The sequence below is a fragment of the Dermochelys coriacea genome, chromosome 16, assembly GCF_009764565.3.
Source record: "Dermochelys coriacea isolate rDerCor1 chromosome 16, rDerCor1.pri.v4, whole genome shotgun sequence".
In the NCBI taxonomy this organism is placed as follows: Eukaryota; Metazoa; Chordata; order Testudines; family Dermochelyidae; genus Dermochelys; species Dermochelys coriacea.
In genome coordinates, this window is record NC_050083.1 from 22,577,802 (window position 1) to 22,593,118 (window position 15,317).

General features: G+C 42.4%; 1 protein-coding gene across 7 annotated transcripts in view; it reads left to right on the top strand.

Annotated features, from left to right (window-relative positions):
• Positions 1–15,317, top strand: part of CRB2 (crumbs cell polarity complex component 2) — a 132,024-nt gene that overhangs the window by 37,786 nt on the left and 78,921 nt on the right. For 2 of the 7 annotated variants that reach the window (XM_043498887.1, XM_043498892.1), the window contains exon 1: positions 11,639–11,765. The exons of 1 other annotated variant lie outside the window; for it this stretch is intronic. Coding sequence is in view for 4 of the 6 variants with exons in the window: in XM_043498886.1 (XP_043354821.1) it covers positions 11,687–11,765 (79 nt within the window). In the remaining 2 variants the exon portion in view is untranslated. Of the gene's footprint in view, positions 1–11,553; positions 11,766–15,317 lie in introns of those variants that run through there. 4 more of the 7 variants (XM_043498894.1, XM_043498891.1, XM_043498886.1 and 1 more) reach the window with 3 other exon arrangements.

The window sequence follows — 15,317 nt, forward strand, 5'->3', positions numbered from 1 at the left end:
TGTGTAAGCTTCTTTTAATGTGATTTTTAGCAGCTGGAAACAAGGAGAAGACCAAGCACCATGTGACCAGTTAGCTCTCAAGTGCTCCGCTAACCACAGTTTGGAAACCACTTATCGGTAAAACGCCATGCATAACTGTCTAACCAGTACCATGCCATGCCAGAGTAGGACAGTGGATCATTTGGTCCAATATCCAGCCTCCTGCTGCACAGGATCAGATCAATGGCCCATCTAATTCAGTATCCTGCCTTGTTGTGGATCGTTTGTCCATCCAATGTAGGACCCTATACCTCACAACGCCAAGTTTCAGAGTAGCAGCCGTGTTAGTCTGTATTCACAAAAAGAACAGGAGTACTTGTGGCACCTTAGAGACTAACAAATTTATTTGAGCATAAGCTTTCGTGAGCTACAGCTCACTTCATCGGATGCATTCGGTGGAAAATACAGTGGGGAGATTTATATACACACATAGAGAACATGAAACAATGGGTTTTATCATACATACTGTAAGGAGAGTGATCACTTAAGATGAGCTATTACCAGCAGGGCGGGGGGGGGAGGAGGAGGAAAACCAACGCCAAGCAAGCTACCTGTTCAGTGTCCCTCTCCTTCTAGTGGCCAGCACTAGCTGAAATCATTCTTCTCCTGACAGATCATTACATTGAACAATTTCACAGCATGAAGTTTGCCAGCAGTGGGACTGTGACTTTATTTTTTTCTCCTTCACACTTTGCTTCTCACACCTCAGGTTCCTCACTGTACTGTGCTCTTGTCATTGCTGCAAGAAAAGAAAATGAAACTGCATCTTTCCATCTACTGGTGAGAGCACTGGTAAAAACAAAAAAAGTGCATCATCCGTTGTTGTTTAATGGACTGAAAATGGCTTATTAATAACCCCATACCCTTGGCTTGTAGCATGAATCCCCTCACTATGGCATGTGCCTCTCCATTTGCTGGAATGTGAAGGGATCAAACTCCTGAGCATTTGTTTACCTTCTCTATGGTCCAATGCCCCTGGTAGCCAATTTGGGAGTCTTTCCATTGACTTCAGTTGGCTTTAGATGGTGCCCTAAATGTTCTCCTGACTGCAGCATACTCTTACAAATTAGTGATCTCTGCTGCTTGCATTGTTGGCTGCTTTACAGAGGTGTAACAGTCTTGGCTTCCATCGGTATCCAGGGAGATTACCTCTTATTACTTTCTCTCACTTTGATTCATCTTGCCCCTCAGACCAGTATATCTCCACCTAGCCAAGCTGCAGAATGCCCTCATGGTAGTTTTCCACATACTCCAACCACTCTTGTTAACTAGGATATGCAGCGACTCACTTCCCCATGCACAAACTTTCTTGCTGCTGAGGGCTTTGGTACTAATTTGGATGTGAGCACCTGTGCAGATCCCAGGATCCTCTGACTGTACATGGGATGTAGCTGACCTTTAGGTGTTGAGCATACTAGTTATGTGAGCTGGCGCCCTGGCCTGGCCTCCTGGTGTATATAACTATACTCTGCGCTTCCTTGTTTAACTAGAAGGGGAAAAAGCCATTCATCACCGTTCTTTGCGTGCATTATTTTTCCACTATCTGCTTATTGCAAATAACCATTTATAATTTGCTGCCAAATCTTACATGTTCCAGCTGTGGCTCTATTTCTCCTCACACTCTGTGGGCTTAGCAGCTGAGTTGGCCCTGCATTTGTTTTGCCATTTAAAATTTTTGAAATAATGGTTTTGATTTGAAATTTTTCATTTATTCTCAGCTTTCAAAATAAATGTTCACAAATTAATTGTTTTGGTCACCTCTGATGAGTTCAGCTTTATGGAAATGGAGCTCATACTGTGTTCTATCCCAAAATACTGATAGCTGTTGGTGCTTGACCCTATGTTGTATTAAGTCACAAAACTACTTTGCCTGGTTAGCTCCTCCTCCATCTCCAACTCTATATATTCTTTCTTCCCTTGTACCTATTTAGTGCTGGAGACCAAAAGGTGCTTCACCACTAAGACATAATCAAGTTCCGAGACCACCCAGGAATGCTACATACACTCCCTATGTGCGGGACCCTGCAGGGACCTGCCCAGTCCATAGTGTAAATTAGAGAGGCCTCTTGACTGCTCTGACTCATGCTCTGCTTCTCATGGTCCCCTTTGAGCCCCGGGAAGAACAGCTATAATGCAGTGTATTCTAGCCACGCCCCTTGTATTGGGGGCTGACAGCAGGGCTGGTAGCAGGGCTGGTGCAGGTGGGGGATGGAGGAGGAGTCAGGGCCTGCATACAGGGCCAGCTCTACAGTTTTTGCCGCCCCAAGCAGTGAAAAAAACTGCCGCCACGGCCGGCAAAGGGGAGAAGCTGCTGCCGATTTGCCCCTGCGGCGGGCGGAACAGAGAAGCTGCTGCCGAATTGCTGCCATGGTCGGAGGAACTGCTGCCCCTTGCTAACTGCCACCCCAAGCACCTACTTGGAACACTAGTGCCTGGAGCCCGCCCTGCCTGCATAGAAGGGATTCTCATAGAGCTATTTCTGCCTAATTTAAAGCTTCTTTATGCTGCCAAAGTGGCAGAGAGGAGCCTGGCCATAACCGACTATGAGGGCCTTAGTGTTCTGCCGACCACAGTTTGAGAGCGACTTGGGCAATCATTAGGAATTGAACAATAAATACAAAGCATAGTGACTAGTTTTTCCTATTCTTTGAAGGTACAGAACATGCTTGAATGCAGAATGGTATTTTGGATTTTATTACCCTTTTTTTAAAAAAAGGAAAAACACCCATCCTAAAACCACAAAATACATCTGCACATGGTCCCTGCTGAAAGTGCAGCTGCATTATCTATCATAATGGTTCTGATGACTGAGAGCTGCCAATACAGAGCCAGCTGACCTAGACAAAAGTCACAGAGAATTTCTGCTCCTCCCCTTCCTCCACAAGCAACAATTAGTGCAGGGTGCTATTCAGGCACCAGTGGGACCACTGCCTAATTCTCAGGTACCAGGATGAATTCATTGACAGCTCTGGTTTGAATGAGTAAATGGATTTCTTCTCTGATATGCTGTGCAGTCACATTTCTTCATGAATTGCTGCTTGTGTTTATGGCATGACAAGATATTGGATAACTCAATAAAAGCCAGGAAGGAGGAAAACGTCCCATTATTCTGTCTGGGAAACCAAATGATAAAGATCTCTGTGAGCTGGCAAGAAATGTCCAAACCACCAAATGCTTCCCCAGGCTTCAGGCCCCAGCACAATTAGGGAACAGCTGGGCTGTAAAAGCCTGCTGGGTAGTCTCATGCAAATATGCAGATTAAGAATCTTTCCCCTTTCCTCGCTCTTAAATGTTTATTTTTACTTGTTTTGTGCAAATTCCTTTTGGGTGAAAAGTGCCAGATGCTGTAGATGGTGAGACTAAAGAGTCTGGAAGCAAAGTCCTCTTCTTATCCACAGATCTAGGCTAACCTGCCCCGGTCTCAACTTGGGAGCGACAGATCTGAGGGGTGCAACACTGATGGTGAATTTTGCCTGTGTATTAGCAGTGAAATGGTTAAGTGGGCCTAATGTTCTGTCTGTCACAAGAGTGCCCAGGATTTTTAACACCATGAGCTGGGTTGTGGAACCTTTAGTCACCCTGATGTGTGCTTGCTCTCATTTGACGCCAGTGAGGCTACCCACACAAATGCTTACCAAGGGGGGCAAGTTTTCCATCACGGGACTACTGTAAGTTCTCTCCAATGTAAATAAAGATTTTATAATGTGGTCCCATTTCTGTTGCCATCTATGGAGTGTGGCCTGCATCCCTACCACCTCCTTCCTTTTCTGCACAGATGCCAGCAAAGGATCTGTGAGAATTCTCTGCCATGGTGTTCTTGATCCCCTAACTCCCCTCCTCCTTTCTCCTTGTTCTTCTCTGAACAAATTCAAAACCTTTAAATTTAATGCTGCTGCCTGTGGAGCTCCCAGTCCTGCTTTTTACCTGTTTGTTTATATTTTTAAGCCCTTTGCTCTAGGAATGATGTGTCTCTGTATTTCCACAGCAGCATGCCTCCCTGTTCTTAATTGACCTTTAGCAGGATGTACGTTAAATGCAATCTTTGCAACTTTTTCGGAAGATGTTTCTGCAGCCCGTTCCCTCATCATGAATGGCTCCCAATTTCCTTCAGGTGCCCTACTGTCTCCAATAGTCTTTTACAGAACCCATAGTCAGACACGTTGCTGTTTCTTCTTCTAATACAGCATTCCATTCTGTTCCCACCACTTTGACTGAAGTAGCCTGCTCAAGGAATGACTCTGTGACTGCCACGAGTGGATCCCGCTTTCCTTCTATGGTGTCATTTGAATGCAACTGGAGCTGACCATGCAAAATGTCTGTAAATGAAGCAAAATATTTCTGGGTTTCATTATGAGCCCCAAACCAGTTCAGCTTTGCAAGCCTGACAACAGGTTATGGATGAATTTGGGGCTGATTCATAGCGTTAAGTGAAAACCTTGAGAAACTCGGTGCTATTGTTTGAGTTTTATTTTGAATTTTTGGATTTGTTTGAACTGGAAGCTCAAAGGACATGAAAGATTCTGACTTGAGACGCTGCTTCCAAAATCACCACAGCTGCCATTTTCTTTCCCTACAAGAAGTCTTAGGGCCAGATCCTCAGTGGGTGTAAAGAAACATAGCTCTATTGACTTCAGTAGAGATGTGCTGATTTATACCAGCTGAGGATCTGTGTCTTCACTTTTAAAATGCAGTTTGCCCATTTTGATGTATATTGATTTGTTTACATGGACAAAAGGGTTACTGTAACTTGCTTGAAGAATTTCTGTTAACCTCAGTGCAGAGAGCTCCATCCCAGATTCCTCCAAACAGATACGTACGCTCTTGTAAGCTTCAAATAACGATGCTATTGTTAGGAGACTTGCAATTTGGGGAAATAGCAAGGCCGCCAGAATAGCCAGAACCTGAGTGTGCTTCTACTATAGGCATATTATCTGCAGAGCTGTCACGTCAGCGGCTTCTTGTGTCTGACTCAAAGCAGATGCTAAGCATTTATTTCTGTAGAAAGCTACAGGTGAAGACAGGCTATTTACAAGAGACGCTAGCATATCTCGGGCATGGCAACAAGTTGTGAAAGGAAAACAATTTAATATTTTCCACTGGTTTCATTCTTCCTCAGGTGGAGGGATATTTCTTGTTGATATCCTGAATATTTGTGAAAGTGACAGAAAACTGAACTGGGCTGGGGAATTCATTACAATAATGCTGTATAGCTATATTTCCTGAATCTCTTGATCACAGCTCTTTTTGGAGTGGCCATCAGAAGTGCACTTGGGGGAGTGTAAAGAGGAAACATCTAAGAGAGGAAGTGCAGACAGATATTTAGGGGTCTGGTCTTATGAGGTGCTGAACAACTTTCACTGAGTTCAGTGAGTGATGAGGCTGCTGCATGCTCAAAGTTTCCTCATTGACTTCAGAAGGAGCAGAATGAGTCCCTGTGTGAGGACACAGCAAAAGAGCAAATCTTGTGGATGTTAAATCCAGGGAATGTTTACTGAAGGTGCATTACTGTAAGGTCTGTTCCACCCTTCATCCATGTGCAGAAGCAGAGAACAGACCCCCAAATGTCTTGGCTTGCAGGGAGTGGGAAGCTTCTCTTGTTTTCATAGTTCTCATTCCTTATTCTTTGTGGGTTTCTATTTCAGCTTGTACAATGTCTTGCCTAGGATGCATTCAGCATTATTTTGTGGACATCAGCATTATTCACTGAGGGTTCTATACCCTATGTTAGTGCTGTAATGGGTTGCAGGATGGGGTCATTTGGGACAGAGTCAAGATTTCTTTTTATTTTTTGATGCAAGGTATTGTAGCTATGACCCTGCTGCCTATGGCACAGCTTCCAATCCCACAGGTTAGCCATGACACGTGCGGCAGGTGTGCCCAGAGAGACTCCTGATCCATGACAAGATGTGACAATTCTTCTATCTGTGTGACCCTCTAAAGTAGCATAATTAGGAGAGTGATATGGAAACTGTAAAGTCCAGAGCTGGCTCAATAATACCAGTAACAACAATGGTAATAAATACTGATAAAGTGGGAACATTGGTTGGAGCAGGGGAATAAAAACACCCTGAGTTTCATTCACAGCTTGTTGCAGGAGTGTGGTCTTGTGATTAGACTTGGGGCTCAGGACACCTGGGTTTTCTTCTCAGCTCTGCCATTGATTTGTTTGAAATTCTACTGAATCAGTCAAGGACAAAGTATGAAATTTACCAGACTTCTCAGGATTCTGAAATTCTCTTGATCTTTGCATCCATGAAAATGAACTTAGAAAGATCGTTCTGCTAGTCTTTGAGGAAAGCCTGGAGGAGCTAAGTTCTAGCTTGTAAAGAAGGAATAACACCCCTGAGCAACCTGGTAACTTGGAGCCTTGTTTTCCTTGAGTCTGATCCTGCAAGGTGCTAAGCCTCTCCTGTGAGGTGCTGAATGCCCTCCATGTCTGTTGAAAACAATTGGGCAGCGGGTGTTTAGCATTGCATGTTTTGGCCCCCTCGTACAGAGTGGTGGTCAGCATTTCACCTTTAACATAGTGTATAGTTCTGAGCTAACCAGATACCAAAGCAAAGAAAACAAATGTGTTTTCCAACTGCATGGGGTTTGCAGCCCTTGTTCAACAGAAACCTTCAAATGTCTCATGCTTTAAAGGGAAACTGTAGGTTAGCAGGTTTCAGAGTAGCAGCCGTGTTAGTCTGTATTCGCAAAAAGGAAAGGAGTACTTGTGGCACCTTAGAGACTAACAAATTGTTTTCTTTTTTCTTTTGTTTAAAAGCCCTGACCTGCATTATTAATAACAGCTGAAGGGATTAAAGTAGAAAGATTCCCCATTTGAATTTAATTTGAAAAGAGTTTGCAGTCCCTTTGCACCATTGGTGCTAGCTCTATACTCTTTGTGTTTCACTCCGCTAGGATTGTGAACACATATTAGTCAATTTTCCTGTTTTGGTCCACAGTCAAACCTCAGAGTTATGAATTGACCAGTCAACCACAAACCTCATTTGGAACCGAAAGTATGCAATCAGGCAGCAGGAGAGACACAAAAAAACCAAAACAAAACAAAAAAGCAAATGCAGTACAGTACTGTGTTAAAGGTAAATGACTAAAAAAATAAAGGGAAAGTTTAAATAAAGATGAGACAAGGTAAGGAAACTATTTCTGTGCTTGTTTCATTTAAATTAAGATAGTTAAAAGCAAAATTTTTCTTCTGCATGGTAAAGTTTCAAAGCTGTATTCAGTCAATGTTCAGTTGTAAACTTTTGAAAGAACAACCATAACATTTTATTCAGAGTTATGAACATTGAAGAGTTATGAACAGCCTTCATTCCCCAGGTGTTCATAACTCTGGGGTTCTACTGCATTATGACTCCTTAGTTTTCTTGCGATGTCCAGGCACAAACACCCCAAGGGAATGTTTTAAATCCAGACAAACTCTCTCTTAATGAGTTTTGTAAAACCATTCTCTCCACTGCCGAAGACTTCAAGTTCAGCTATTGTACCTGAGAATGTCCCTTTAAAATAAAGGTGCATTTATCTTTCCCATGTTTCCTTTATTTTCTGGACTCCTGTTTCAATGGTTTACAGCATTTTAAACATATATGAATCCCAGCAACTACATATACTCTCGGTCAAATAGATTTTCTCTTTTCCAAGAGGGTTTCCCTGGTCTCTTTAGAGCAATCAGTTGTTCTCACTGTGCACTTCTTGGGGATCGATATGACTTTGATACTTGGAAGCATTAGCGTTCTGTGGCTGTGCAAGTGGTATGAGATCAGCCTATTAACATCTGTTCAAAATTCCCAACATCCCGCCGCTATTAATACATAACTATTTTGTCCTTGCTGGGTTCTGTGGATCTGGCACTTGACACCTGGCTAACACTGTGGATTCCACATCTCTCTCGTTCCTTTGTGCAATAACTTCTCTCCTTGAGTTGACAGTGTAATCACTGAATAGGACTAATGGCTCCACGGAAACAACTCCTCCATGGTGTGCTACCTCCAGCTTTCTTTCTCTGTGTGTCTCAGAGGGAGAGAGGTACAGGAGCTTTTTTTCAGCCCATGAAGTTGCATTTTGTCTAAGCAGGGATGAATGAATTGGACCTGGCAGCATTGTGTTTTGCTCAGTGGCAGCTGTCTGACGTGCATTCTTGTCCAAATACCAGTGTGCCCCAAAGAAAATTTTGTTCTGGACCCTGAATAGTTGGAACCCTGTTCTGGCCTGACACTGGGACTCCACAAGGGTGTGCTAATGACTGATGCATTCTTTGTATTGTAATGTTTTAGAGAGAGATCACTGCTCTGTTCTCTGCTAAATGGAATATCCGATGTTTGTGTCAGTGATTAATTGTCTCACACTGTTAGCTAGTTACATAGGGGACAATGGGGTTTAATACTCCTTGCAGAGGATAGAACATCCTGGGGCTTCTATGCTTGGTGAGTTACATTTTGGGAACTAGCCCGACTCTGCTAGTGGGAAGGAGAGAGTTGTCTGTGGATTCCTCATGTAGGAAAGCGATACATTTCTTATTCCTCAGCCTTCCTTAGAGGCTCCATTAGTTCTACGGGATTTAGGCAGGTTCCCATTAATCCCTTTTGAGCAATTTACTCTATTAGGCCTGAGTGGAAAGGATGGGGGGAAATTGTTCCATTCTGGCACAGGCCATAATAATAGGCATACAGGGGGAAAATATACATATGATTCATTATGAGATGTATGCAGAGCTAGTTTATTTGTAATCAAAGTTAATTGTTTTCTTCAAATGAAGTTTACTCCTGAGTAAACAAATCAATATCCATCTATAACTTTTAACTCCAGTGCCTGATGAATATCCAGCTTCTCATGCTGCCATATATATATATATATATATATATATATATATATATATACACACCCATTTAACATTCAGACCACGTTAATCCCCCTATCTTTTAAATTTAGTTTTGCAATTATTTTTACTAATTGATTTTAATTCCTTCTCTTCCTACTTGAACCCTGGAAGGAGATGAGCCTCTGAGATCTAGAATTTTTCTTTTGAACAGTTCTCTCGCCCCTCATCTTTGTAATGTTCTGTGGCCGCATGTATCTGTGAATGTGCATTGGGAATAGAATTTACAGCAGTTAGCAGTTCAGGAGGAAGCTTAAGTTTTTTAATCCAAACTGCTAAATTAACCATTAAACACTTGAAACAAATCTGATCTACGTTCCCATTAGCAGTGCACAGATGCATATGCACACACCCTTTCTGCATACCTCTGTCTCCTATGAAAAGCACCCTTCACAGTGTATTCTGCATGTGACCATTTCTTACTGTCTTGCTGGAGCAGGGATTGGGACTGTGACGCTCTAATAAATTTGTTAGTCTCTAAGGTGCCACAAGTACTCCTTTTCTTTTTGCGAATACAGACTAACACGGCTGCTACTCTGAAAACTGTTTAAATGAGAATTATGGTAGATCTTGTGTTCCTATGTGTTTCTAGTACTGATTCCTCCATAACTAGGGACAATGCATTTTATAACACATCTATCTAATAAGAATCATTCCCTATCAAAGTAAGAGAAAGAAGGGTTTGCAAGTGGCTATAGTTACAGTGATTAGGCATTGTGTTGCCTGAACTCCTTATTCTGCATGACAGATTGAAACAGACTGTGCTAAAATGAGAACAGTTAGGCTGGAGGAAGGTTACTAGCAGAGTTCCTCAAGGATCATTCTTGGGACCAATCTTATTTAATTTAATTAATGACCTTGGCAAAAAAAAAAAAGAGGTGTGCTAATGAAATTTGCTGATGACACAAAGTTCGAGGCATTGTTAATACAGAGGGGATTGGAATATTATACAGGAAGAATTGGATGACCTTGAGCACTGGAGTAGTAGAAATTGGATGAAATTTAGGGACTGATAAAAATTTCTGCTACAATCTGGGGCTCATCATTTGGAAATGATAGAGGAGAAATACCTGGGTGTGTTAGTCAATTGCAGGATGACTATGTGCCATCAATGGTATACAGTTCTGAAAAAGGCAAATGCAATCCTAGGATGTGTCAGGCATGCTGTTCCCAGAAGGGATAGGGAAGTATTAATGCCACTGTACAAGACACTGTTAAGAGCTCATCTGGAATACTGTGTACAATTCTGGTCACCTATGTTCAAGAAAGATAAATTCAAATTGGAAAGGTGCAAAGAAGGGCTGCTAGAATGATCAAAGGAATGGAGATCCTATTTTACTAGGGGAGACTTGTTTAGTCTAGCAAAATAGAGGCTGAGAGGAGATGCGATTGCTCTCTATAAATACAGGGGGGTGAGGGGTAAACACCAGGGAGGGAGAAGAGCTGTTGAAGCTAAAGGGCAATATTGGCAAATGGGTACCCTGAATAAATTTAGGTTGGAAATGAGAAGGTTTCTAACCATCAGAGAAGTGAGGTTCTGGAACAGCTTCCCATTGAGAGTTGTGGGGGCAAGCAAGCTAACGGGTTTTAAAATGGAGCTTGATAAATTTATGAATGGGATTATATGACTATATTGCCTATGATAACAGGAGATAAGACCCAATGAGCTAGGAGATCCCTTCTAGTCCTATGTCCCTATCCCTGACCTAGCAGCAATGCAGATGGAATAGCTGCATAGGGTGGAAGACTTGCTGGGATCTGTAATACAGTCAGTTGCAAATAGATTGGGAGTCAGCAGAGATGGATACTTCCCTGTTCTGCCACTGACTTGCTGTGCAACCTTGAGCAAGTCGCACCACCTCCGTGTGCCTCAGTTTCTCCATCTGCCAAATGGGGATAATGATACCTTCTCACTTTTACAAAGTTATTGGAGAGCTACAGACTGTGCAATGGAAACACAGAATGTTGTGACTGCTTGACCCATTGCCAGTTACCAAAGTTTACAAATTAGTGAACAAGAAAACAAATATAATTTTACAAAATTAACATACTACGTCACAAAATGCATTTTGTTAACTTATTCTGATAAAATGTAGTTTCAATGTTAACTATGATTATGCAGCACAATGTCCTGGTTAAATTGTCGGTACAAGTAACTAAGTCTTAGTGATATTAGACTTCCCTGTGTGGCTCTATTCAATTATTTATGCATATTAATTATCTGGCACTAACAAGGCTAGGCTTTTTCCAAATGGTAAAGAAGAAACAGCCCCTGCCCCTATAGTGCTTATAATCTAAGGCCCCAGTCCTGCAGCTGGAATCCAGCAGACAGATCCTTGGGCCTGCACAAAGGTCAGCATGGAGGAATGGAAATGTTTGCAAGATTGAAGCCTAAAAGACATACAAGGAGTACACCACAAGGTGGTAATTAGCCATGTTTAGTGTAATGCTCAGGTAACTAATGTATGACACTGTTTTTTTGAGAGCATTATTAGGTTTGTGTATTTTTAAAGGTTCTCCTATATTTGGATTTTTGTACTATGCAAATATATAGGAGTATAGCAGGACTGTTTGTGCGTGTGTATACCTTTAAGAAGCTGGCTCTTGTCTAAATGCTTAAGCGAGATCCAATTGGAGGTAGAGAGAGCTAGCAGATGGAAGCAGGGAAAAGTTTGAAAGTGAGAAAGTTTGTCAAGAGATAAACTACAGCTGCATGTATACTGTAAGCGGAGAGTTTGTAATGCTCACCACAAGGATCTAACTGGTGATATGCAAGCAACAAGACTGCGTATGGGAGGGGTCATAAAAGAAGCCATGCTAAAACAGGATCAATTCCTAATGCTTGCAGGTCAGCGCTGGGTCTTGCAAAAGTTGTATTAATTTCTTTCTCTTGAATTGCCTTACTATTGTGATGACTCAGAGAGGCTCTATCCAAGCATCACTTCAGTACGCAGCATCTGTGTTAGAAACACACCTTCTAATCTTTAAGATATGTTTTATTTGTGTTTTTCTCTTTGGTGGCAGGATGCAAGGTACCCACTTGATAGATTTTTATCAGAATTAGGCAGAGGGGAAGTGCCTGGTGGGTCTAGAGAAGGAGATGTGAAGTGTGAAAACAGCCATATAGAACTGCTAAATCTGCTTAAAATGGTGAGTCATCACCCAGTTATGTCTTGTGGAACCAACCTGTTAACCAGAGAGAGAGAGAGAGAGAGAGAGAGAGAGAGAGAGAGTTTCATAGATTCATAGATACTAAGGTCAGAAGGGACCATTCTGATCATCTAGTCCGACCTCCTGCACAGCGCAGGCCACAGAATCTCACCCACCCACTCCTAAAGGACAATATTGGCAAATGGGTACCCTGTTACAGTTGTTACAGGCTATGAAGAGTGACATATTTCTTTTTCCTTGCTTTCTCCAAATATTTGGGGTTTTTTTGTTTTGTTCTACTTCTCACTCAAATACTCGCCTGCTCTCCAGAAAGCCTCTGCCCAATGGGCAGTGTAGGGTCAATCATTCAGAGGCATGTTTCCTGGTAGGCTGCCTAGTGTTAACTGCAGATGCACGAAGAAGTATCTAAAGTCATATGCACCTTACATATGTAATCAATTTAAGGAGCCAAGAATTCAAGGAGGTTTCTGCTTAATTCCCAGACCCAGGAAGAGAAGATGCTGGGAATATCCTTGTTGAGTCGGCATTGATAGATGTAGACAGACCCATTTCCCCAACTCACCCCGCAGTTAGCCTGATTTAAAGTATTTTGAGTGGAGCCGGCTGCTCTTTCTGCTGTTCAGTAGGACTTTGCTTTGAGCAAAGGCATGAGAACAGCTGTTTTGTTAGGAATCTAACCATTTGGTGCAGGGCTCAACTTGTCATTGGTTTTTTGAACTAGTTGCCTTCTGTCCAGATAATAACTGATGTTTGGGAAGATAAACTATGCTAATATCTTGTTGGCAATTTTACTCCCTGGTCCTATTAATGTCTCAAGAGGGAGCCACAAAGGCAACTCTGCCTTCATATTGAATTCAGTTGACCATCAGCATTGGGAATCACTCCAGGTCTCAGAGTAGCAGCTGTGTTAGTCTGTATCCGCAAAAAGAAAAGGAGGACTTGAGGCACCTTAGAGACTAACAAATTTATTTGAGCATAAGCTTTTGTGAGCTACAGCTCATTTCATCGGATGCATTCAGTGGAAAATACAGTGGGGAGATTTATATACACAGAGAACATGAAACAATGGATGTTACCATACACACTGTAACAAGAGTGATCAGGTTTCAGAGTAGCAGCTGTGTTAGTCTGTATTCGCAAAAAGAAAAGCAGTACTTGTGGCACCTTGGTGCCACAAGTACTGCTTTTCTTTAAGAGTGATCAGGTAAGGTGAGCTATTACCAGCAGGAGAGGGAGGGGGGGGGGAAATCTTTTGTAGTGATAATCAAGGTGGGCCACTTCCAGCAGTTGACAAGAACGTATGAGGAACAGTGGGGGAATAAACATGGGGAAATAGTTTTACTTTGTGTAATGACCATTCCACTCCCAGTCTTTATTCAAGCCTAAGTTAATTGTATCCAGTTTGCAAATTAATTCCAATTCAGCAGTCTCTTGTTGAAGTCTGTTTTTGAAGTTTTTTGTTGAAGAATTGCCACTTTTAGGTCTGTAATCGAGTGACCAAAGAGATTGAAGTGTTCTCTGACTGGTTTTTGAATGTTATAATTCTTGACGTCTGATTTGTGTCCATTTATTCTTTTACGTAGAGACTGTCCAGTTTGGCCAATGTACATGGCAGAGGGGCATTGCTGGCACATGAAGGCATATATCACATTGGTAGATGCGCAGGTGAACGAGCTTCTGATAGTGTGGCTGATGTGATTAGGCCCTATGATGGTGTCCCCTGAATAGATATTTGGACACAGTTGGCAACATGCTTTGTTGCAAGGATAGGTTCCTGGGTTAGTGGTTCTGTTGTGTGATGTGTGGTTGCTGGTGAGTATTTGCTTCAGGTTGTGGGGCTGTCTGTAAGCAAGGACTGGCCTGTCTCCCAAGATCTGTGAGAGTGATGGGTTGTCCTTCAGGATAGGTTGTAGATCCTTGATGATGCATTGGAGAGGTTTTAGTTGGGGGCTGAAGGTGATGGCTAGTGGTGTTCTGTTATTTTCTTTGTTGGGCCTGTCCTGTAGTAGGTGACTTCTGGGTACTCTTCTGGCTCTGTCAATCTGTTTCTTCACTTCATCAGGTGGGTATTGTAGTTGTAAGAACGCTTGATAGAGACCTTGTAGATGTTTGTCTCTGTCTGAGGGGTTGGAGCAAATGCGGTTGTATCGTAGAGCTTGGCTGTAGACAATGGATCGTGTGGTGTGGTCTGGATGAAAAGTGGTCTGTGATTTGCAGTGCTCGTTGACAGAGCTACTGTACAATGAAAACTCTATCCCAGGAGCATAAATGGGCTGGATTTGACATAGTTACTTTAGATGCTTCGCTTTTATTGGATTATTATTTACATTGTCCCAAATTGTATAAAGTTTGCAAAATCCTACAGGGCTATTTTGGCCTGATTTGACAGAATTCCTAAAGGTGCATAGATTTGGGTAAAGTCAAATGAAGGTACCAAGGCCGTAAGGTTCGGAGTACTATAGACTTTACTATAGACACCTGGGAGAATGGTGCTGTGGAAAGACCCTGAGACCCATGTGGCTGTGTCTCACTAGGGGAATGAAGTTTATTTTTAACTTTTGTTGAGTGAGCCCACATTAGGATCCTAGTGAAGAAAAGGCAGTTGTAGATTTAACCCAGGTTGGCTGGTTGAAATAAAACCTGGAGGGGTTAAAAAATCACTTTTGTCCTCTTGGAGACAAGGCCTATGTAGTTGTTAATAAGTAGCACTCTGCAGCTTCCAGGTGCTGCACTGACATTTGGGAATTAACCCTGTGAGGTGGGTCTAGGCTATATCAGAACAGCACAATATGGATTCAATTTTAAACATTTTAGCTCCTTATTTGGGATCTTCAGCCCTTAGAGAGAGGAAGTCCAAAGCTAGCTCCAACCCTCTCAAATGGGTTTGGGACCCTTCCAAGTTTATCTTTACTTTGCAGATTGGGATGTCAACACAGAGAGACTTGCAAGGCAACAGAGTGAGCTGTTAGCAGCAGCTGGATTACAAATCTGCAGTTCCTGGCACCCGGGCCCATGCACAGTCTGCAAGACTCCAATACTTCTCCGTCAGGGTGGGCAGCATGCAGATTTGCTTAGTGTTTATTTCCTTTTCCAAACTTCCTCAAGGAGCTGGTGATCCTTATTTCAGTCGGGCTCATTTTCATGAATTTAAACATTACTGAATACCTCTGAAATCCATAAAAAAGGATTGGATTCCAGCTAGGGCATGAGCAACTGAGGACCTGTTTAA